The sequence below is a fragment of the Onychostruthus taczanowskii genome, unplaced genomic scaffold, assembly GCF_017590055.1.
Source record: "Onychostruthus taczanowskii isolate IOZ18803 unplaced genomic scaffold, ASM1759005v1 scaffold68, whole genome shotgun sequence".
Taxonomy (NCBI): domain Eukaryota; kingdom Metazoa; phylum Chordata; class Aves; order Passeriformes; family Passeridae; genus Onychostruthus; species Onychostruthus taczanowskii.
Window position 1 is genome coordinate 1,477,270 of NW_024504566.1, and position 22,844 is coordinate 1,500,113.

General features: G+C 37.2%; 1 protein-coding gene across 3 annotated transcripts in view; it reads right to left on the reverse strand.

Moving 5' to 3' along the window:
- Positions 1–22,844, reverse strand: part of CFTR (CF transmembrane conductance regulator) — an 86,087-nt gene that overhangs the window by 32,649 nt on the left and 30,594 nt on the right. For all 3 annotated transcript variants that reach the window (XM_041421071.1, XM_041421070.1, XM_041421072.1), the window contains 8 exons: positions 22,376–22,558; positions 19,647–19,838; positions 10,307–10,401; positions 7,674–7,760; positions 6,059–6,791; positions 4,821–4,949; positions 1,862–1,899; positions 683–936 (listed from right to left, as the gene is read on the reverse strand). In XM_041421071.1, coding sequence (XP_041277005.1) covers positions 683–936; positions 1,862–1,899; positions 4,821–4,949; positions 6,059–6,791; positions 7,674–7,760; positions 10,307–10,401; positions 19,647–19,838; positions 22,376–22,558 — 1,711 coding nt within the window. The remainder of the gene's footprint in view (positions 1–682; positions 937–1,861; positions 1,900–4,820; positions 4,950–6,058; positions 6,792–7,673; positions 7,761–10,306; positions 10,402–19,646; positions 19,839–22,375; positions 22,559–22,844) is intronic.

Genomic DNA, 22,844 nt, shown 5'->3' on the forward strand with positions numbered 1-22,844 from the left:
GGTTCTTAATTTTTGAGTGGAATTACTGTATTAAAGATTATGTAACAACAAAGTTAAGAATATAAGGGAAAATTAAGGAGAAGCTCATTGTTGTATCATCATTTAGCAGTGTCTCCTGTGATCCAGTACTTTTCAGTAAGAAACATGATATAGGACTTTCGTGTAAAATGGGAGATGGAACTTGTTGCACCAGTTACATAATGAGCTTTATATCAACTCCCAAATTTGAATATGCATACCATCATTCACACTAACTGATGTTTTATGCCATTTTAGTAGGACTATTCATAAAAAAGGCACTATTTATCATCCGCATCTGATTCCTTGTCACTCACGACATAGCTGACAATATGTTTGCTATTGCAGTTTTTGACAAAGTCTATTCTTTAGAAGTTATTCTACTTTTATTGCCTAGAACAGTTAATGGTTTATTTTCTCCAAATTTATTTCTTACGGGGTGATATTTCAGAATCAGAATTGACAACTGAAATATGTCACACTTAAGTGCATTCAAGTTTCATTAAAAGATTCACAAATTACCCTGTGTGGCAAGCTTCTAACATTCCACTTGACTGAAAATGTAAATGGAAGGTAACACTGTCCTTTAACAGGATGAAAATTTCAATTTAATTAAACTGAAATTAAATGCATAGATGAGTCAGTCACCTCCCATTTCAGTTACCTGCTTTCCAAGAGTTGAAGGTTGACATAGGTGCATGAAGAACTGCATGCACCATCTTTTGATGAAGAGTTTTAGACACTGTTATAAGTGTATGCACGAGGGGCAAACCTCTGAAGATTCCCATGGCAAGCAGGGTATCTGCCACACCCACATAGATGTAAATGATGTAGTAGCTGCTAGTGTCAGTGACAATCACAGGAGGTTTGTCAGTGGTGCTGTTTTCTGACTGTGTTGAATTTACCTTCAAAGCTGTCCTGTGATGGAAATTAAAAATAAATGCATTACTGGGAATTGTGTGCTTTTTCTCTTTTATTTACTAAACAAAACCAAACAGTATTCCAGTGTCCATTTGTTTTAAAACTATGCTAATGGTTATAGATATTTCCAGTATTTTAAAAATATTGTTATGAATGTACGAAATATAAATTATTAATTGCTCTGGTAGTCTCTTGCAAATCAGCTGCCTATTTAATCACTGACAAACCTAACCTAATCCAGGAAAGTACACCCCCTTCTTTTAAACTGAAAAATTAGTTTAAGTCTTGAAAAAACTGAATTACTATGGAAGTAAAATTATTTAAGTAGGCTATAAAAATCAAAGCCCTTAGTGACTTAACATAGATGGAAATCAACATAAATCACTCCACCTCCAGTGAAACCTATGACACCAAATGCTTCTATACTCACACACACTCATTGCTGGAGGACAAAAACAGGGATTAAAAGCATTAACCAAGAAAAGCCACGGTCTTTTCTGCTGCTCAGCACATTTTAACCTACAACTGCTGATGCTGTCGCTTCTGGGAATTCTTCATAGATGAGCTGTAGAAATGTTACAAATGGGGGTCTTACAGAAATGTTCCTAAGCAAGTCTTACCAGCACCTCTGAATCATGGTGTACTGAAGATAATCAGGTGCCTGCATCCCCAGAGTGAGCTGACCCAGGAAAATATTGTTGTGTACTCAATAAAAAGGCATAAACCACTCAACTGTTAGCACATAAAGAAGTACCAGATACCACCTACACAAGGTATCTAAATCATCCATCTATGAACCATTTTGTTGACTATAAGATAGTGACTATCCACATAGAATTCTGGCAGAATTTATTCATTCTTTACAGAAAAAAATAATATAAGGGATACCCCAGTTTCTCAATAAATTATCACCACTACTTACTTTTGAAGAAACCATACCCCACCAAGAGAAGCAGCTACCTGTGACCAAAGAAAACAGAGTCAGATTTTGATTTATCACTTTATGTAATCTTTCTCTCTTATCTTTTTTTAATTGACTTTATACCTGTATTTAGAGGGAGAATAGCAAATGGGTGGAAGTCAAACCTGCTTAAAGCAAAAACCTTGTAATATCTGCTTCTCTCTCCACGGAAACAATTTAGAGCATCCCACCAGGAAAGCTACATTTAGACTTGTATTACAATCAGGCTCTCAAGTGCCCGAGAGATTCTTGAATTCTAGAAATTCTTGTGCTCTTTTTTACCATACTATTGACAAAGGCTTGCTGATGTCTTCCTGCTGATAACTGTAAGCCTTAACAATTTTTTAGTTTTAAAGATTAATATTTTTATGACTCTAGAAGAGTAAGTCTCTCGATATCTTCAAAGGCATCTTTTCAAATATTAATGCCATACCTTTAACATTATTATTTTTGCATTGTTGTTCTTGCTAGCTGATATCTGGTGTATTCATTTGATATACTCATTTGACTGATGTTGCTTTGCTGCTTAGTTTGACACAACTTTCCACATAATCTATTGCAATATTTTTAAAATGTACAATTAAACTCTTCATTGTGAGATGGTTCAGCATTTAACAAGAATTTAGTCTGTAATATATTCTTGCCTCTGTACCAAGATACTGGATTTCTTCATCTAGTCTATCACATTTTAGTTTGCTCTGTTCCTGACCATGATCACTTTTCTAAGGGTTGAAACAGTTTTTAAATTTTCTTCCCATATATTTTTGTGTCACCGGTACAGAAATATATTGTGGTAATACCCCAACTGATAAGCATAACTGAAGGCTTCTCTATGGGACCCACCAACTTTTGCAAGTCTTACAGTAAATAACTAAAGATTGACCATGACAGTCCTGAATTTAAGTATTTGTAAGAATCAGGCTTCTTTCACAATAATATTTTTACATCTCCCAGCAGAATCCTGTTCTCATCTTGACTCCTCACAAGAGAGGAGTTTTTTCAGCTGTGAAGATGATGGTAGGTAGCATTGTCACAGAATAGTTTCACAAAGCCTTTCTCTGTGTTTCCTTCCAAAACTGCTCTTGTTGCAGTTCAGCAGCCCCAGTCTCTGGGTATTACATCCATGAGACACAGTTTTGAGCTGCTTAAGTGAGCTACACAACACACACCCCACAAACCTAGGAAATAAATACAGTTGATGTCCGGTTTATGGTGACCTGTGTGAACTCATCTTGGAATCTGCAAAAATCCATTCAAAAGCAATCCTTCCAAAGCAATCTAGTCAAAATCCAAACTAGCATCTCTAGAATTTCTTCAGTAGTCCCACCCAGATCTGAAGGGTGTAAAACCACCACTTTCAATTTACTTGGATGTTCATCACTAGCCTCTCTTCATTGTCTCAAGTTGGAAGGATTCAAACTGTTAGCACAGGACACTTGGACGCTTGGAATGGTGTTTCAGCTCACACACAGAGGTTTGTTCAAGTCTGGGCTGCAGCTGGGTATCTTCTAGACTATTCATTTACCAATAGGCTTTTACTTCAATGACAGTCACATTGGAAACTTTAAATTGTATGGATATGTAAGATTTTTTTTCAGTCATAAGATTGTTTTTTCAGTTAGAAGATGAAACTTTTCAAAACATTTAAAAAAGGTTTAGTCTAAAATAAAAGCAAAAATGTGCAATCAGCATTAGAAATATATGCTGAATATACAGGAATAAATCTGATATATCTTAAAATTAAAATTTCCTTTGCCTCTAAAACTCACATTCAGCTCTGCTGTTGTTTACATAGTCATTTTCCACAACAATGAAAATACAACTTACATGATAAGAAGAGCTACACATCTAAGTTCTGCCTTGCTTCTGGAGTTGATTTAAAAGTTAGTATGTTAAACTAGATCTAAGCTCCAGGATTTATCCCTGGTCTTAAATCATCTGCAATATACCATTATTGTGAATTCAGAATACCATCAGTCACATCTTTCTCCAGCTGTGGTGATACTAGAAGTTTGAATCTCACCAGAGAATTGCTAAAACCCCTTTGCTGACAATCAACCAGGAAATAATCCTATATTCCTAATTTATTCTTCTCTCCATTCAGTTCATGTTGAAAAACACCAAGAGAAATTGTCACCATATTTTGTAAATTGATATATGAATACTGTCTCATTGATTTCTCCCTATGAAACATGTTACTTCCCTTTAAAAAATACTTGATTTAGGATAGTTACTATACAAGAGAACATTAAGAGGTTCTATATGCTTTTCTGAATTGAGAGGCAAGACAAAAAGCAAAAATTTCTGATATATGAGAAACAGCCAAATGCCTTCAAAGAGCCAGATGTTCTTCAGTACTTGTTCTGGTATTTTGCACCATCCTTCGAAAATTCTTCTCTGCATGCTGCAGGAACACCCCTTCCATCTTTCACTGCCACCACAGGCATTCAGCACACTGCCTTACTCACCACTCTTCTTTCACTAGGAGCAAAGATAGTAACTCATTTTTCAAAGCAATTTTCCAGAATTCATGTATGTGCTGATTAAAAAATATTATGGCAATTATTGTTGTTAACTGCCTAAGGCTCTGCAAAGCTAATTTTAAATGAAAAATGGAAGATTATTCACCTGTGAACAAGAGACTTGCATAGGGCAATAATTCTTATTTATGGTACCACATAGAGAAAATAACCTGGATAATTTGAGAAGATGGGTCTTCTGCTGCTGTTTACTAACCTCTAACTTTGGTGAAGAAGTTCTCACCTCAGCAGTAGAAAATCCCTGCAATCTAATTTAGCAGCAGTTGTCAGTAAGTGATACATACAAGAGCTTATGTCTTGATGCTTTATCCATTTTCACAAAGAACAGTTGGAACAAACATCATTTGCTGCAACATGACACCAAGCACAGATTCCCTTACCTCAACTAAGAAGACAGTCACACACAAAATCAGAACAAAAATCAAGTTTTTGTGGATAGTAACGTATCTGAAATAGGTATTCCATGTAGTAACAGTACCCATGCTCTCAGCATCATCACTGAAGCACTCCTGTCAAAAAAACAGTGAAATAATAGTAAGAATGCTAATAATATCTCTGTATGAGAATTACTGACACAACAATGCTATCATTCTTCCTGCTAACTCACTGCAAATAATTGAGCTGAAGCATTAAATTGGCTGATAATGGCTAGAGAGGAAGGTACTGACTGGTTGAGTCACTGATATAAAAATACAATCAAGAGATTATTTGGAATTTTCAGACAACAATGAGAGAAGCTAAGATTTGTCCAGCACTACCAGAATCAGAAATGATTAATCAACAGCTATTTTCTTTCAATGGAGAATTATTATTGTGATTTTAGAGTAAATTTGTAAACATTTTGAGTTTTTTTATTTTTCTGTTGAGCTCAAAAGGAAAAATGGGCAGTGTTTCAGCAAATTTTGAATTTAAATTTTCCTTGGACTTCTGTTTCCACCAAGGAAAGTTCCCCAGAAAATTTTCTTATCCTGAGAAAATCAGCTGTCCATTTTGAAAATGAAAGTTGTCCATCATAACCAATTGAAACCATAAGAAAAAAAAAATTAGGTCCAGTTTTTTTGTATAAATCTCAACCTTCTGAATTTTTTGCACATCCATAAAACCAGAGTAAAATCAAGCTTACTCTTCCATTCATTGTCTGTGTCAGGACACAAGAACTAAGCAGTCTGACAAATTTATCAAATTTGATCAAATACCAGCTCTAAAAACTGTGCTAATACTTCAAATGTATTATATTTTTTCTATGAGCCTTAATGTTTCAAAGGTGTATTTTACCTAAATGCTCTAAAACAATGTTTTTCCAAGTTATGGTTTCAAATTTTATTTGACCTAAGTAATCTGAAAGGTAGAATGCAGGAGATGTAAATCTTGTATTGAAATTCCCTACACTTAGCACTGAAAAATGAACCAAAAATAAAGCAATATAATTTTTTTGAGGATTTCAATGATTTCAAGATGATACTTGAGTTGAAAATTTTTCACAAGTATTCAAAACACATATTCTGCAGAGAAATGCTGCATTAGGAGAGAAAGAGTCCAGCAGAAAAACAGATGAGGAGTATATTGCACTAAACCACCACCATAACCAAACCCAAGATGAATTCAAATCGACACACACCTTCAAATCCTCTTCGCTGATTTCATCAGTTATGTCCAGGACACTGTCCCGAGACACACGCCGGGTGTAGATATCTATCTCAGAAGACAGGTTTGTCTGAGGCACCACAGACATTTTCCGAAACGTTGTACTGCCCTTTTTGGAAAAGTTTGGTCCGTAGCTCACAGAGGTGCTCGTCATCAGGTTCAGCACGGACTGCCTCCTGCGCCCTGGCAGCAGATGGTCGGCCTTGAGCATGCCTGTCCGCAGCAGAGCCATGTCCCCCTGCTCCACGTCAGGCACCAGCGAGAGCCTCCTCTCCGCTGGCTCACTGTGGCCATCGTCCATCCCATTGACCTGCATCCCGTTCTTCTGCACCACTGAGAACTTCCTATTGGCGTTAAGGGGGTTCATAATTACGGAGTTCTTCCTTTTGTCGTTAAAATCTGATTTTTGCTTAAAAGATTGCTTCTTTATTTCATTGCGTGATCCCATGCCTTCTCCTTCAATGGAGAATCGTCGGAGAGTCTCAGTAAGGATTGAATTTCTTCTCTCCGCGCTGAACTGATCAAAAGAGTCAAATCCCATCAGCTCTGAGCTGAAGTCTGGCCGCTGACCCTGAAGTTCAGAAAATGTTCCATAGAAATAGCAGCTCCCTTCATGTAAGATTAATATTTTGTCAGCAATCTTTAAGTGTTCCAGTTTTGAAGTAACCAAGATCCTCGTTTTATTCGCCATCAACTTGCACACACAGCTGTAAAAGATGGAAGTGTGAACATTTAGACTTTTTTGTTTTCATGATTAAATTATTTCATCCGTTTCACTTTCAATTTGCTTTTACCTGCCCTGCTCCCAGTATGAGCAGTCTTGGGTGCTTCCTCAAACTACAAAGGAGGTGGTAAAGCTGAGATGTGTAAAGGGTGAGTACTTTATTGCAGGAACCAAAAAAGAGGCAAAATTTAATCATGTTTGGGTCAACCCAAAAAGCACACTTCATCATGAAGTATTTCTTTTCGTCTTAGGGTTACTCAGATCTGATCTGAGACTTAAGAGTATTACTCCAATTTCAAAACTTCAAAATTACAGTGGCTGAAAAGCTCATGGATGATTGTGTGTGTCCTTACTGTTTTCATCAAAAGGATAAGCTAAAAGTCTGACTTGGGCCAACCTGCATCAATCATCAGCAGACAGTTTCAGGTGATTCAATGTTCAGTTATTAGAAAAACAAGTCAAAATATAGCTTTTTGTAAAAAAAATATATATACTTACAAAGTTGGTAATTGTTTTAAAGTGAAAGCTTTTCTGATACAAAGACATGTCAGATATAAAGCCACACACACTGGGAGCACAAGATTCCAGCAGGCTCAATATGTTAAGATGGAAGAGGGAGCAGTAATGCTCACACCTGGCCCAGGCTTGTTTCCCACACAGTGTATTGTCCTAGTACTAACAAAAAAATACTCAAAATATATACATAATACTACAACATAATACTATGAGAAACCCTAAAAATTAACATCCCAACAGGCATAATTTTGATTACCTCAGTATTTTTGTACTGCTATTAAAAACCCTTCATTTTACTTTGTGCTGCTTGGCAAGATTATTAAATACAGTCTCTCAAAACATACAATACCTTTCAAATATCTCTTTTTCTGTAAAAATGTCTAAGTGTCCAAAAGGAGAATCCAGGAGATACAAATCAGCATCTTTGTACACTGCCCTGAACAGAAAAAAAGAGAAATGACATTAACTTTCGCATCTCTTATAAATTTAAATAAACATAATTTAAGAAGAATGCCTCAAAACTTTTAATTTATAGGCTTTCTACAGCATCAATAAAGAGCTGAAGTTTAACATGAAATATACTTATAAGACATCTTTTAATTAAGCCTTTTCTTGCTGCAGGCCACATTACAAACTAACTCAGTTTTCCATTATTTTGATGCAATGAAACAAAGCTGTCTTTTACACAGGTTACTCTGTGTAAAAAGAAATCTGTTTATGGCCTGAATCTGACAGTCCCCATTGATGCACAATGACCATTTGAATGGGAGTTTAATGTCTACTGTAACACCTACTGGTGCCTGAGAGAATATTGCATATATGTAAATAAATACATGAAAAGACTTAGGTCTCAGCACTTAATTCCAAAGGTACTTAGAACAAAATGGTGAGCAAATAAAAGTGTATTAATGTCTTGCAAACATCACTTTCAATGGGGCTGTACAATTTTCAATTTGAAGACATGAAATAGGACCTTAAGCTGTATGTACTTGGACATGGATTACTGAGACCTAAAGCTCTGGTTAAGAGGATTTAAAAAAAAAAAAAATTGAATGGAAGTTCAAAAAAACCCCCTGCCTTCCTCTGTGAGAATGAAAATCATTATGTGATATCAATCAGAGTATAATTAATAAAGAAATACAGCCAGTTGAATTTATGTATTTTTAAAGTATGTTAATCAGTGTGAAAGTATTTAACCACCAAGAGAAAAAACCCTCAATATTAGCTCATTATGTTAATAAATCTAGCAACTTTATTGAAACATCTTGTAACGCAATGGATTTCACTGACCATACATTAAGGAGTGACTGCACAGCAACAAAAATTCACACTGTTCTGTGTGCTTTTATCAGCAAGAAGTTTATAGGGTTTTATTGCTATAATTTGTGCGTCGCACGTAGTAGCTACAAAGCTACTGGCTTTAGGGTGCCAGGCCAGCAAGCTGACTCAAGTCCAGGACATGCACTGTGCCTTTCCCTTGGTCCTTTCTTTCCCCCAGTTGCAGGGGCAGGCAGTGACAGTGCTCTGGAAGAAAGACAGCCTCATGCAATCTCCACTGGCTTCTCGTGACGGCTGGTTGATATCACTTCTGTCATGGATTCTCCTTTCACTTGACCTTGCACAGACTACACCAGGTAAGTTTATGCAGCCAGTCCAAGAACATAATGTCCAGATTATCACCAGTTTATTACCTAGGTACAGCCCAGGGCTGTAAACCTAAATTGACACCCCTAACTTCTCAGAGCTTCGTCTGCAACCCACACCTCAATACCCACATACCTTGTAGCACACTGCTTGGACTGGAGCCCAAACAAAATCTAAGACAGTCACGTGTAAATGTTTTAAAAGTTACTGTTCTACAGCTGACAATAAATACATAAGTCCTGTGACCCTCCAGGAGACAAGCTACGACCATCTGAAAAGTGACAGACACGATAATCCATAACATCTAGGAAACAGTTTGTGTAAATGTTGAATTTTAAATGAAAATCTAAGTGGGTTTTGTTGTTTTGGGGTTACGTGCTTTGAAAGCTTTGCCTAATCTTCACCTTCTCTTTCCTCTTACTGCATAAACCAGAACCATCCATATGCCTCTTCAGTCTCACAAACCCACACTGAAAGATCCTCTATTTTAATGATCCCATCGTTTAGCCTCACACAGATGTGCACATCTTTCATGGGATGCCAGTACAGATCACTATAATGTGATTTTACTTCTACACAGTGTTTCTGGGCATGGGAATCAACACAATTTGCACTTGGCACAGAAATAAATGGGGCCATTTACACATCAGAGCTGTCATTACTGGATTTCTCACAATAGCTAAGTGACTCTGCTGAAACACATAGCTAATTTATAAGACAAACACCTATGTTATTGTTCCGTGGACCTTCAGAATTACTTACTAACATTGGAAGGTCAAACAGACAAGGCAGTTATTCATACGTACTAACTAGTCACTTCTTTCTATTTTTTCTTTTTTCTTATGACAAACAGAAGCCCAAAGTGTTAGCACAAAATGTTTTGGAACATGGCTGCTTTTTTTTTTTCCCTCCATTTACCTGCAGACAGGCAGTATGTTATTGATCAACACATAAACCACTTTGAAGAAATGTCATAACAGGGAAACATTCTGGAATATTTATTTGTATCTTTCTATGGGTTTCTTCAGTACATAAAAAGCTACACTTAGAGGTCAGAATTTGCAAAGACGTCTTGCATCAGGACGGGAAATATTCATCTTAAGTTAAGCCATAGCACTTGTCTGACATCAAACTTTTAAAATTCAATAAATTAATATGCAGGTGTATCCTAAACAAAATTACATAGCTGAATTCATATTTCTAATAGTGAAATCATGTTCCTGATATATCTGGAAGATATTTATTTGGCAGGACATAGTCCACATGTATTTAAATGCTTAGTCACAATACATTTCATGTCTGTGAAACAGTACTCTACGTGAAGAGCAAAATACTCACCTTGCCAGTGAGATCCGTGCTCGTTGACCTCCACTCAGAATGATTCCACCTTCACCCAGCAGCGTATAATCTTTTTCTGGGAACTTGGAAATATCCTGTTAACAATTTAAAAAAAAAAAAATCAGTATTTTCAATATCCAAGAAACTCAAGCTAGAGATTTGATGGAAACATAGTGTACAATTGTCTACAGACAGGTTGGGCAGCAGTTGAAAAAAAAAATTCCCGCAGAAGTTTTTTTATTTCATTTGTTTACATAATCAGAAATAGTGATAAGAGAAAACATATCATTCTATTGCAGAAAACAATCACAAGCTGCAAGATCTTAAGAACAAATATTTGTCTGAATAGTTAATCTCCATAAAACCAAGCAATGTACCTTCATACAATATCAGTCCAAAACATTAACTGCTCAAGGGTTCTGTCAAGTAATGATAAATGCACTTGCTGCTGAAGTTAGGGAAAGCAAGAAGCAAATTCTGTTTCTGAGCTCTTCAAAACCCAGAGAAATATATACTTCAGGCAGGTTCATTAAAAAAGGCTTGACAAGCATTCCTAGCCAGGAATCTCATGGTTTGCAAAAGGTTTGAGAACCAAGTTCCACTTCTTGGGCTGTAAGTTATTTAGAACGCATGACTATGTTAAAAATGGATCTTTAGCCAGGGATAAAAGCAGAAAATACCATTTCACTCTCATATGAGACACAGAAAGGAGAAATGGACGCTCTTGTGTCCTACTGGCAGGGGTAGCCAGAAATTTTCTGGAGAGGAGTATTTAGCGCTGAAATTGATGATCCATGTAAACTACAGAAATTCATGGAAGTGGACACAAGGAGAATGGCTCATGTACCTGAAGGTTGTCTAATTTTTATACTTTTAGAGTTGCTCTAAAAAAACACATTAATTCTGCCTTCAAGCCTTACCTGACCTATGTCCATATGCAGTGACACTACTATCACTGTGGTGGATGTATTTTCAGCAGAATTTTCCCTGAAACACAGGCTGGATGAGCTTCCTGTGCCTCATGGCACCCAGGCTTCCAGAGGATACAATCTCAAGGCAGTTTGCCATGCAGTGAGAGGGGATCCCTGACTGTGCCAGGAGCTCCCAGTGCCTGTGCTCACAGCCCAGCAGCACCACAGTGCCTGTGCACACCTTGCCATTCCCAAGGCAGGGACCCCGCAGCCAAGGAAGCTGACTGAGGCATCCAGTACCAGACAAAATCAGCTCCAGTGTGCTCATGCACCACACATGTTTTCCTTTCAATGCAGCTTCTCAGGGAAAAAAGGGTGGCATGCATTATGTCTCAGAACGGAGCTTCTGAGAGGGATCTTTAGGCTGTGATCTGGAAGGGGTATCCTGTTTTGGAGTCTCATCCTGTGGGCAGCCAAGAGGCAGGCAGGAATCAGCTGTCTGCATGCTCTCTGCAGCACCCACACAATCCTATGGCTTACACACTGGAAGACACACAAAGCACTATCAGAGCAACACCATCTGGGATTCTGAGTTGAGCTGCTCTGTGTAATTTCGTATTTGATACGAAGGCACATACAATCCAATTTTGATGGCCCCTGCTGTGATTTTGATGGTTAAACACTCTCTGTTAGGCAGCCTATTGGCATTCCAGGCCTTTGAGGTTTTGCAAAAAAAAAAAAAAAAAAAAAAAAAAAAAAATTAATATCCTTCCAAAAAATGTTTCCTTCTTCCTCCCCTGCAAATTGCCCTAACCTCAGGAACAGAGTGAACAATGCTTTTCAGACTTGGAACAGTGACACATGGAGGGTCCAACCACTCAAGAGCTAGAAATTGACTGCCTGCTCTGTCAGGAAATGGGAAATTCTCACAACTCTTTAATTTGATAATAGCATTTACTTCCTGACTTAGAGGATTCTGACCTTAAAATCAAGATGCTCTTATGTACGGAAAATCTATTGCAGGTGATTTTTAAATTATTCTCACATTAACTAGTTCTTTCCCTCTCGTAAATGGAGTCACAAAAGCAAATCCCTGGTATTAACAAATCAGCTCAAGTATTTGCAGAAAGAGGAGAAGTGTGAAAAACAGTGCCAGCAGCAGTTTCAAAGAAAAATTTTCTGAATGTGACAAAATCACCTTCCTATAAGTCATGAAGTATTTCAAGAGAACACGTGAAATTCTGGCATAAAATTTTTTTGGCATTTCTTTGAGACAACGTGGTCAGATCACTCGTTGTCTCATTATGTATGCAGGAGTCATGTTAACCATCTGTAAGTTTGGCATTAACATAGGGGTTTGCATGATTAAGCATCCAGATCTCCAAGCTGATTTAAGCTGTTTCCCATTTTTACCAGCACTGTAGCCTGTAATGGTGCTGGTGCCCTTGCTGTTTCCTGATTCTACTCCTTCCCAAAAAACCCAGGTGAAGAACTGGGCCCAGCATCTCTTCTCCTGCAAACAGGGTAAAACTCCAGCTCTGCTGAAATTCATTTCAGGGCTCCCATTGCTTTAAAGGTTGTGGGATTTCATCAGATGTATTTCTTTGCAGGTGTGTCAACATGGAATTTTAATCAGACTTTTAATGAGTTCCCCTTCTGCTCTCCTCTACCCTTCGCCTCAAAATAATATATGACATGGAACAGACAAAGAACCTTTCAGGCTGTAATTATAATAATTAAAAAATGTTTAGTAATTTCTTTCAAAGGCGTAAACAAAGTAATGAAGTCCAATAGACACACAATGCTAGTTGCTGGAACATGCATGACCTATTGTAAAAAAGTACATAGGGCTGGTCCCAATACATCCTTGCTGTCATTTTGTGCAGGAAGTGAAATCAAGCCAGGGACAAACCTAATGTAATGATGCTGAACGGCACAAGACTCAGCATATTAATGAAATATGAACCAGGCACTGGATTTTCTTTAACATATCTATTTTTAAATGCTTAAATTGAGAAACTGGTTGGTAACTATTCATATATGAAAACCCCTACAGATCCCACAGACATTAATTACTTTAGTGGATGCTTCTAATATCAGGAGTTATAAAGTTGCCCACTCAAGGAGAAGGCACCCTTTTTAATAGCTATTTGCACTTTTTGCAGTGAAAATGCCATATTCATCTACCTCAACAGCAAAGGGATGGCCCTCATAATACCTTTGGGGTTGGTAAGGAAGAATACAGCCAGGATAGGTTCAGGGTGAACAGGAAATAAGATCTTATTAAAAAAGGAAACCTCAGAATGGACTTCACACTCCAAGTCTTTTCTGTAGAGATTAATTGTTATCAGAATCATTGGATAAATCATTAGCAACAATGAAGATAAAAAAGCATGACAGAAAATAGTCTCTAAGAACCAAGAGTTTCTTAATATGTCCAAGGTTGCTCAAACTACTCAAGCAGTTCTAATGCTAGAACCTAAGTATTTTATTTATGTGACTTCTGTTTCTTCCCTAAATTTGTCCTTAATTGTGTGGGGTTTGATCATCTCTCTTCTGCCTTCTCTCATAAAAGACAAAAGAGTCATGAAACTAATGGAACAGAGCAGCAGTCTTGACTTTCTGCATTTCATCTTCATTCTATTCCAGTTCTCTGTTTATCTTTTGTTTTTATTATAGACACCTCTACAGTAATCTTATCCCCTTCCTTTACTTCATGGCCATTAACGTTTCCTATGCTTTTTTCACAGTTCCCAGAAAATCTCCCTACTCTCATTGCTACTGAAGTACTTCTTTGTTCATCATCATCATCTTTAGAATTTTTAAAGTTTTGAAATCAAGACTTGTGTTTCAGACTCATACCTACTACAGAATACTTCTATGAATTTTTAAAATGTGAAGAATTTTCAATAATTTCTTACATCTTGGCTTTTAGTTAACCAGCCTGAACATACTTGAATCCTCATTTTCCCATGAATAATCCAGAAAACCAGATTTATTTAAGTATTTCAAATAAGATTTTTTTTAAAATTTTACTTTATTTATGTAACTCTCTTCGCTCTCCCCATGATTTTATAAGCCAAGGCTTTTGTTAGACTTTAGCTGAACTATTTATAAAAGATTTGAGATCCAAAAGCATAAGCTTTGGTTTTGCAACAGTTTGTGACCTCAAACAGAGTGTCAGGCTCACCCAAAACTCAGAAGAATGCTGGCAAAACTCACTTTCTCTATGGCAAAATATTTCTGTGGAACAGATTTTTGAAAAGTGAAGTAGTCAATGCACTGCATGTGGGTAGGTTAAATGCAGGGTAAGAGAATTAAACATGGTTCCAGAAAAGACACAGAAGATACGACAACATCCAAAGTAAGCAGTCTAGAGCCCTGTAGCTAAGACAGGGAAAGGGATGGGGAGACTGAAACAGTTTTTTAACTAAATGATATCAAAAAACGTTGCAGGGGGGGCGGGTCTGTTATACATATTTATGTGATCACTGATAAACTTCTTGAAGTGAGTGCATTTGGGAGTTTGTCTCTAATCAAGGTGTTCTCCTGCTATAAAGAAACTGTTCTAGCCTCTTAACTTCCAGTTCACCCAGAAAATTCACTGTCTGCACTCCACAGCTGATCTGCCAATGATTTTGTGCCACAGATAAGAATTTCAGTTAGAAGAGTCTGTGCAGGCCAGCAGATCACACCAGTGTGGGATGGAAAAAGCAAAGGCAGCCAGCTTTGGGGGCCACAGGTCTGAGGTGCAGCGCTGGTAGTGGGAGGTTTGACATGGTGCTAAAAACACCAAGGTTTGGGGGTTAGTCCCCAGACGGCCTTAGGAGTTGGACTTAATGGTCATGGTGGGTCCTTTCCAGCCCAGGATATTCTGTGAATCTCTGACATATTATGTGGACTGCCTGCCTGAAAGAGGCATTTATATTCTTTTAGCTGTTTATATTAGGATGTGATAAATTCACCTTGACTTGCCAGTGGCCCTCCCCAGCTGTGAAGATGGGTTAAGTCACTGGCTCTCAAATAATTTACATCATAGATATGTACCCGATTAGATAACCAAGCTACCATTTACTACCCTCTTGTAGAGATTTACATGCCACAAAGCACTCTGTTCCACACTTGAACCCTTTATTGCTCCTCTCCTCCACACAATTTGTAATCTGCCCCTTGTGAAAGCGATGCTCGAAATCACAGCACAAAGTATTTCACTCACTGACAGAACTTCTCAACACCTACTGATTTATCGGTGTGACCCAAAAAAAAAAAAAAAAAAAAAGAAAAAAAAAATCCAAACCAAACAAAAACCAACCCAAAATCAGCACAGTTAAAAGGAGCTGGAGCAGTACATGGGATGTAAGGATGTGTTTCTGTTTTGGAGCATTCTTAGCACTGCAGCAAACTTCTCCCCCCAGGGTGGATACCATCCTTTTTAAGGAGATGTTGAACACATGGGAACACAAACCTGGGCTTGGACTATTGAGTGTCTCTTTCTATAGTTAATCTCTCCACATTCTAGTTATTAGACAAAAATTAATCTCCTCCACTCCCAGAAAACCCAGCTCAAAACCCTACAGAATCTGACCACAAACTCCTTTCATACTATTATATAATTTAATTTCACATGGAAACACTTCCTCTATTTGCATGCCATGTTAAACATTACATTCATCAGCAGCTGGTGTCTCTCAAATCAGAGCATGTGTTTACTTAGACAGTGGTAATCTCACAAAGGTAGTTTGTCATTATGTGTTTATAGACTCTTAAGTAACTATTGAAGGATCACATGAATTAACTAGAAAAATATCTATCTTACATAACAAAAAGGTAAAACTGAAAGTTATGGAAGTATGGTTTCAAAACTCATGAACTACTGGACCCACCCAAATGTGATAGGATGCTTGATTATTTATAAACACGAATAACTGTAATAGGCCTGCTTCTGTAGCCTTGACTGGAGGAATGCCTTCTCTTAGGATGAGTTTGTTCAATGTTAATAGCATTTAAACATGAAAATTCCTGTTTCAACTGTCCAGAGGTTTTATCTGCTTAACTTTTCAAGTTATTACTTAAGTTACTATTTACTGTGATAAAATCAAACAAAAATCCCATACCCTGCATATAGCAGGCTATTAATGCTGATTTTTCAACCTAAATATCTGAAAATCAAGTCACATTCCTTTCCCATTTTTCATACCATCAGTAAAAAGGATTTTGCAAACCCACGTACCACCTACAAATTAAAACCTACAAATTTCCATTTATATTCATATTATCCCTGCCTTAATTAATACAACCTCCAATTAATATAATCCTTAGGGAAGTCACATTTTTAAAATTACTTCAAATTTAGTGGCAAGTTTCCACAGACATACAAACTCTGCAAGTTCACATCTCTCAGTGGCTTTTACAGTATACTTGGTCCTTAACTTGATGTGTTTGGCAAAAGTTCAAACTCTCTTGCTACAATTTTTTATTATGAATGTGATGAAAGGTACTTGATAAGAAGGGTAAACCACTTTGTCAAAAGTGCTGCTAAGGCAGCACCAGTTCAGTTTATCTTACTTTTTGAGTACCATGAGACTTGCCAATGGGGACTGCCCTTAGAAAATGCGTTCAGAATACATACCAATTACATCTTGTCTTCTCTCTATTATAGCGTGCCAATAGAAGACTTCAGAGGTAATAGATTTGAGGTAACACCTACAAACTCAAAAGTACTCTTATTAAAACAATTAATTTCAAAAAGGCTCCTTAATAAAGGACAAATGGTAAGGACTACTGATCTATGCTGGAGTGGTTTAACCTAGCAGGTTAAAACCTTCACCTTCTTATTTGCTTACTGGGACCTTAGAGAGCATATTAAATTAGGTATGCATCCTGTTTTCTTGCTTGCTAAAATAATCACCGTTTCTCAAGAAAAGGAAAAGAGAGCAAAGAGTTAGTGGAGAAGGAACAGGCAGCCTTTTTCCTATGCATCTTGAAAACTTTTTACTGTGATGTTTTGAGAATGTGTCATGTAATTTAAATGCATTGGCATTCCTTTGAGTTCAGCATCACACAAAAATATGGGCAATGTCTACACACAACTTACATCTCATTGCAGTCATATTCAGTGTGTTCCAGGCTTTCAGAAAGAATTTTTGCCAGTAAGGCTGTTTCTTTTAGATTTCAAGAACACTAATGAAACTCTTAATTACAGGCCCTTTATCTCAACTCCAAAGCACTCTTTCACCTCTTACTGGTGTTCTTTCACCTTTTATTGCTTTTCTCTTAACCTCTTCCCATTGACAAACTGCAGTAACAGGAACAACATTGCAAAACATGATTTTAACTCTTCTGATGCCCTACTTGGCACTAATAAAGAAGAATGGGAAAGACATCAAATTTGTGAGTTGGACTAGATCTTCAGCTTGCTTCCTCTATAGGCTGGTGGTGGGAATGGCAAAGTTAAAAGGGCTCTTCACAGGTATATTACTTTTCACCCTACTAATACCTGTATTTACCCACTGGGTCAAAAAAGAGGTCTTTGTATTCCAAGAGCATTTTGGTGAGTATAGAGCTTGGAAATAAATCTGACTTAGCCATTGCTAAGAGCTTTATATTAACTGACTCGGAGCATAGGCACAATAAGGAAATAAACTCTTGTATCACCAATCCTTGGTTTCTTGAGGGCTCCACATGAGAACTAGACTCAGCAGGTCTGTTTTCAGGTGGAATATATAGCTGCCTAGGAAGGCTGCAGAGAAGGGAGCAGAGTGAACTCAGTTAGGCAAAACTCCTCTGGTTTCTCCTTTCTGAAGGACAAGAGCAAACACCCAGGCATGGACTCCAATGCAAAGCACTAATATAATAAACCCCTAAAAGGTTGCACTGGGGAATAAACAGGAAATTAATATTTTAAATCCATCCTTCACTCTGCCATACTGAATCTTGTTTGGTAACTAATACATGAAAGCTAACAAGACAAGAAAGTATAATAATAGCAATAAGGTAATGCATTTGGCTTCCTTCCAGACTATTCTGCTTCTCTTCAGGGCAGCCCAATTTACTCAGCCCAGGAGAAAAAAAAAAGTGTTTAAGTATCAAACCTGACCTTAAATAATAAGCCCTGTTAGGAGGTGAAGCATATCATTCTGCACAGAGCTGCACCAGCACAGATCAAAGCTGGCTTGACTGAGCCTGCCTGGAGAGAAAGGAGCTGCAGCCTGCTGAGACACTGAGCCATGCCACGAGCACGGAGACCCCAAGCTGTGCCACCAGCACTGAGCCAGAGCCACAGCAATCTCCTGCTGCTCCAGGAAGGGCCTGGCTTGGGAAGCCTCCTCGAGCAAGGGCAGGTTTGAGCTGCTGAAACCAGTTGTTTCTTGGAGCTTTGGCATTAACTATAACTTTCACAACCAGGGTTAAGGATAACTCTACAGAAAGCCTGACACAGAAGTTGTTAATTCTCCTGTCTTCCGGAGCTTCCCAAGAGATTTCCAGCAAAACAAATGAAAAATCCAAACTGAATAAGTTGAAATGGCCAGAAACATACAGGGAAATATTACTTTATTGCTTAAATGAGATAAAATGCAGTAGCAACCTTATTTTTAAACAGACTGGCTATGGTTTCTTGCTTGACTGGTGCTAAGGAAAAATATGTTTCACTGTGTGGCCAAAAGAAAAATCCTGTTCAGCACAGTTAAATATTTACTGGTTTTATTTGTGTATTACAGAAAAAATCTTAAGCCATAGCAGGTTTTGCAAAGATCTCAAATGCTGGCTCCTTTTGTATCTTGCCACGTGTACAACATATTTTGCTATACTACCCTCTGTTAACATCAAACACATACAAGGACATTTTAATGTGATTGTACTCATTGTAGGCTACATAAGGATCAATCCTGCAATTATTTCCAGTGTAAGAACTTTTAGTGTATACATAGAAAAAAAACCCCAAATTTAGTCAAGATTTTCTACTAAATAATTCAGATTTCTGCCACAATGTTATCTCTGCAGCCATTTTTGAAATGCAAAAGAAAGAAGAAAAACAGGTTAACTTCTAAAAGCGTAAGGAAAAGCTTCTTTATGTGGAAGAAATATGACCAAAAAAATTAGGAATAATATATTTGTACATAATTTCTTCTGCATCAGTGTGTTTACTCAGGCTTTTAACTAGCAAGGAAGGCTGAGAATGCAAACACAATATAATATCTGAGCCATCTTACCCAGCTTCTGTTGTGTAAACTACCAGAACTGTCAGTGTCAGTGTATCTCCCAGGCAGCTGGCAATAAGGTGACTTGCAATTCCACAAAATTGGGATGTCAAGCTGAGTTCCTTAAATATCAGAAATTTCTCACTTGCTTTAAGCCCCATTCCCATACCCTTTCTTTGGGGTTTTTCACTTGGGTTGGGTCACAGATCTTAAAAGTCCTAGATGACTAACCTCTTCTAGCTGGCAGGCTTTGATGACACTCCTGTACCGGTATTCATCATAGGAGACACCAAAAATTATGTTCTCTTTAATTGTTCCAGGCATGATCCAGGAGACTTGAGGTGAAAAGGATATCCTTCCACTGTGTTTAATTTTACCCTGTGAAGGCTCCAATTCTCCCATTATCAACATCAGAAGAGAAGTCTGGAAATACATTAACACTTGATTAGTATATCAGAGATCTGTACAACAAAAAGAAACGTTGCACATAGTGAGAGTCATTCTGCTAAGCCACTTAAATGGCATATTTGTCTCATCGAGAGTGTCCCTGTAAGTGACATTTAGTGCAAAGTGCAATTAGTGGAAACTTTCTTGATATGTGTGATTCTGAAAGGCCTCCAATATAAGTGAAACTTAATTTAATAAATGATAAACATTGTGGAAGGTAGCTTGTTAAAAAGGCATGCTGCTGCAAATGTATGTCATTTTAGTGAAGCTATCAATAATCTTACAAGGTAAAAATCTATCTGTGAAACACATACAGACATAAGGTATTAGTATTTGTAGAGAATTATATTTGATTTTCTCATTATCAGTGGCTATTTTGTTTGTTCTTTGTACAACATAATTCATGTTTATAATTTTGCTAGTGCTTATAAGTATGTTATCTGTATTGCCTTGAAAAATGCAATTTCTCTGTGTAAGTATACACAATTGCTCAGTATGATCTGAATTTTCCTCTCTGACTGTTAACTCATTTACGTGAATGCATGACCTAAGCATATTTACTATTTCCCTTCATAAAAGAATTGATTGCAATTTCAGTACTGACATGTTATAATTTCAAAGTTAATCAGTAGCTTGTAGTAACCTTGCCACACATCATTGCCTACTAGATCAAAGAATAGAATTGAGACATACACGGAAAAATTTGTTACAGAGCCATTGCAGCGGTGTTCTTGTCACTAATAAACAGTGAACAAAGTTGGGACATAATAGCCAAAGATCTAAAACACCTGTCTAAGTCACAGTTTCATGTTTTCAAGCCCAGAGATCCTTTTGTAAGTTATACTTATATTGGGGGAGTCTCATGAGATTCTTTCCCTTATACCAGAATTCAACTTTTCGAAAATGCTGAGTGAGAAATGTCCAGCCCTGCAAAGGACAGCTGTTTGGTATGTTCTGTACACTGGGTGATAAACCATGGCAGCTTGTGCCATACAACACAAATTAAAAAACAAAACAAAACTGAAACAAACCCTGTCTAATACTGAAACAATATTAAACAGCTGATGTCAGGCTTCATATCTGTTATAGATTAAATAGTAAATAGAGATAAAATTGTGCAGTCTCTCCATGTGCCTGACAGTTCCTGGAATATACAGTAACAGCCTCAAGCACCATGAAGGAATCCTTACATTAAGAATGTGTAAAGGAAGGGCAGCATTTTTTGGGGGGTGGTGGGTAGGAGGTGAACCTTATTTTTTGACTTTTATAATATTAACTTTTTGAGTATTACAGAAAAAAATACACTGTTCAGTGTAATCTGAATTTTCCTCGATTTCCTATGCAGCAGATTAAAGGAGATGTGCATACATCCTTCAGCATTTTCTAGTTCACATTTTTACATTACAATTACCAGCACTAGCACTAGCAATAAACTATTCTGCTAATTCAAAAGTATCATGCTAAAAGACATGTTAACACATCATTTTCAGGACAATCTCATGTTCTGAGTCCCTTGCTCTCTCTTGTGGGAATCATTAATGAAAAATAAGAAGCCTTGATCATACTGAAATTGATGGGTCCTTTGTCATTGACTCCAGCAGACCAAAGATTTTTCCCATGCAAGTAAAAGACATTTTCACCTATAATTTATTAAACAGGAGAAGCATAATGAACATTTGTTTTAACTTTCACATTTCCTCAAAAAACACAGTGAAGATGAAAGACTCATCAAGACTCATCTAATTACTTGCTGTTCAAAGAGAATAAGAGTATCACAGTTCAACACATTTTATATTAATGATGTTAATTGGATGTGTCATCTGCAAACTAAATGCATTGATAACATTTTGGGATGGTAAAATGATGAATAATCTAAACCACAACTTTTCACAGGAAATCACCGGTTTCAGCAGCATCTCCCCAGGCTTTCATGTGGGTCTCAGGAAGCCCAAGTGAGGCACTACAGGAACCAGAGCTGAGTGATCAGGGACACCTCATGTCCAGGGCACACATACCTGTCAGCCTTGATCAGTTACAAACCATCTTGTGTTCAGTTTTTTCCTTAAACTGTTAGCAAGGCAGGGAAAAAAATGTTTCCTAGCACACTGAGCCATCAGTGTATCTATTCTATATTCTTCATTTTTTTAAAGGCAAGGAGATTCTCACCGCAAGCCTTAACTTTAGGTTGCAGCATGCATTACTCCTGTAAAATTTCCTTTTTCTTCCAATAGGAAAACATTTTGTCATTAAATTGCTATTTCCTTATAATTCTGTAACATTCTATTACAAAAAATATCCAGCAAACTCTATCTCATAGTGGCCACAGTATAAAACTTCAAGTAACTATTTCAGTGAAACCTGCAGATTATCCATACTTTTTCCTGCAGCCATCATTTCTGCCGCAAGCACAGGATAGCAAGAATACAGTAAAAATAGAGGTAACAATACAGGTAAGAACACAATATTATTCCTTATAGTTATTAGGACTCTTGAACCAGCAGAAACAGAAATACCTTGCCTGCTCCAGTAGATCCAGAAACAGCCAATAGCTGCCCCTTCTCAATCTTGAAATTTATATCCTGAAGAACAGGAGAGGCATGAAGGGGGAAATTATTGAAGAAGAGATTGCTGTCAGTGCTAGGGCCTTTGCTGTTGTTGTTTTCCTGGTTTGCTTTTACAAATAGCTCTCCAATTCCCTGCATGGGAAACATACATAGATATATATTTGATGTACATAAAAAATAAATAAAACATGCATATACAGAGATGCATATCATACTGTGACTTTAGGAAAACATATGAACTTACTTTTTTCATGTTACTTTTCCAATAAATAAAATACTAATTATATTATTGAATGTATATTTTTTAATGTATGTATTGGTCTTGTGCCAAAATTTGTGGACACAAACAAAATTTGCTTATTATAGAACCATTTTACAATGTTTATACATGATGTAGCCTGATCCTGTTTTCAGGCTG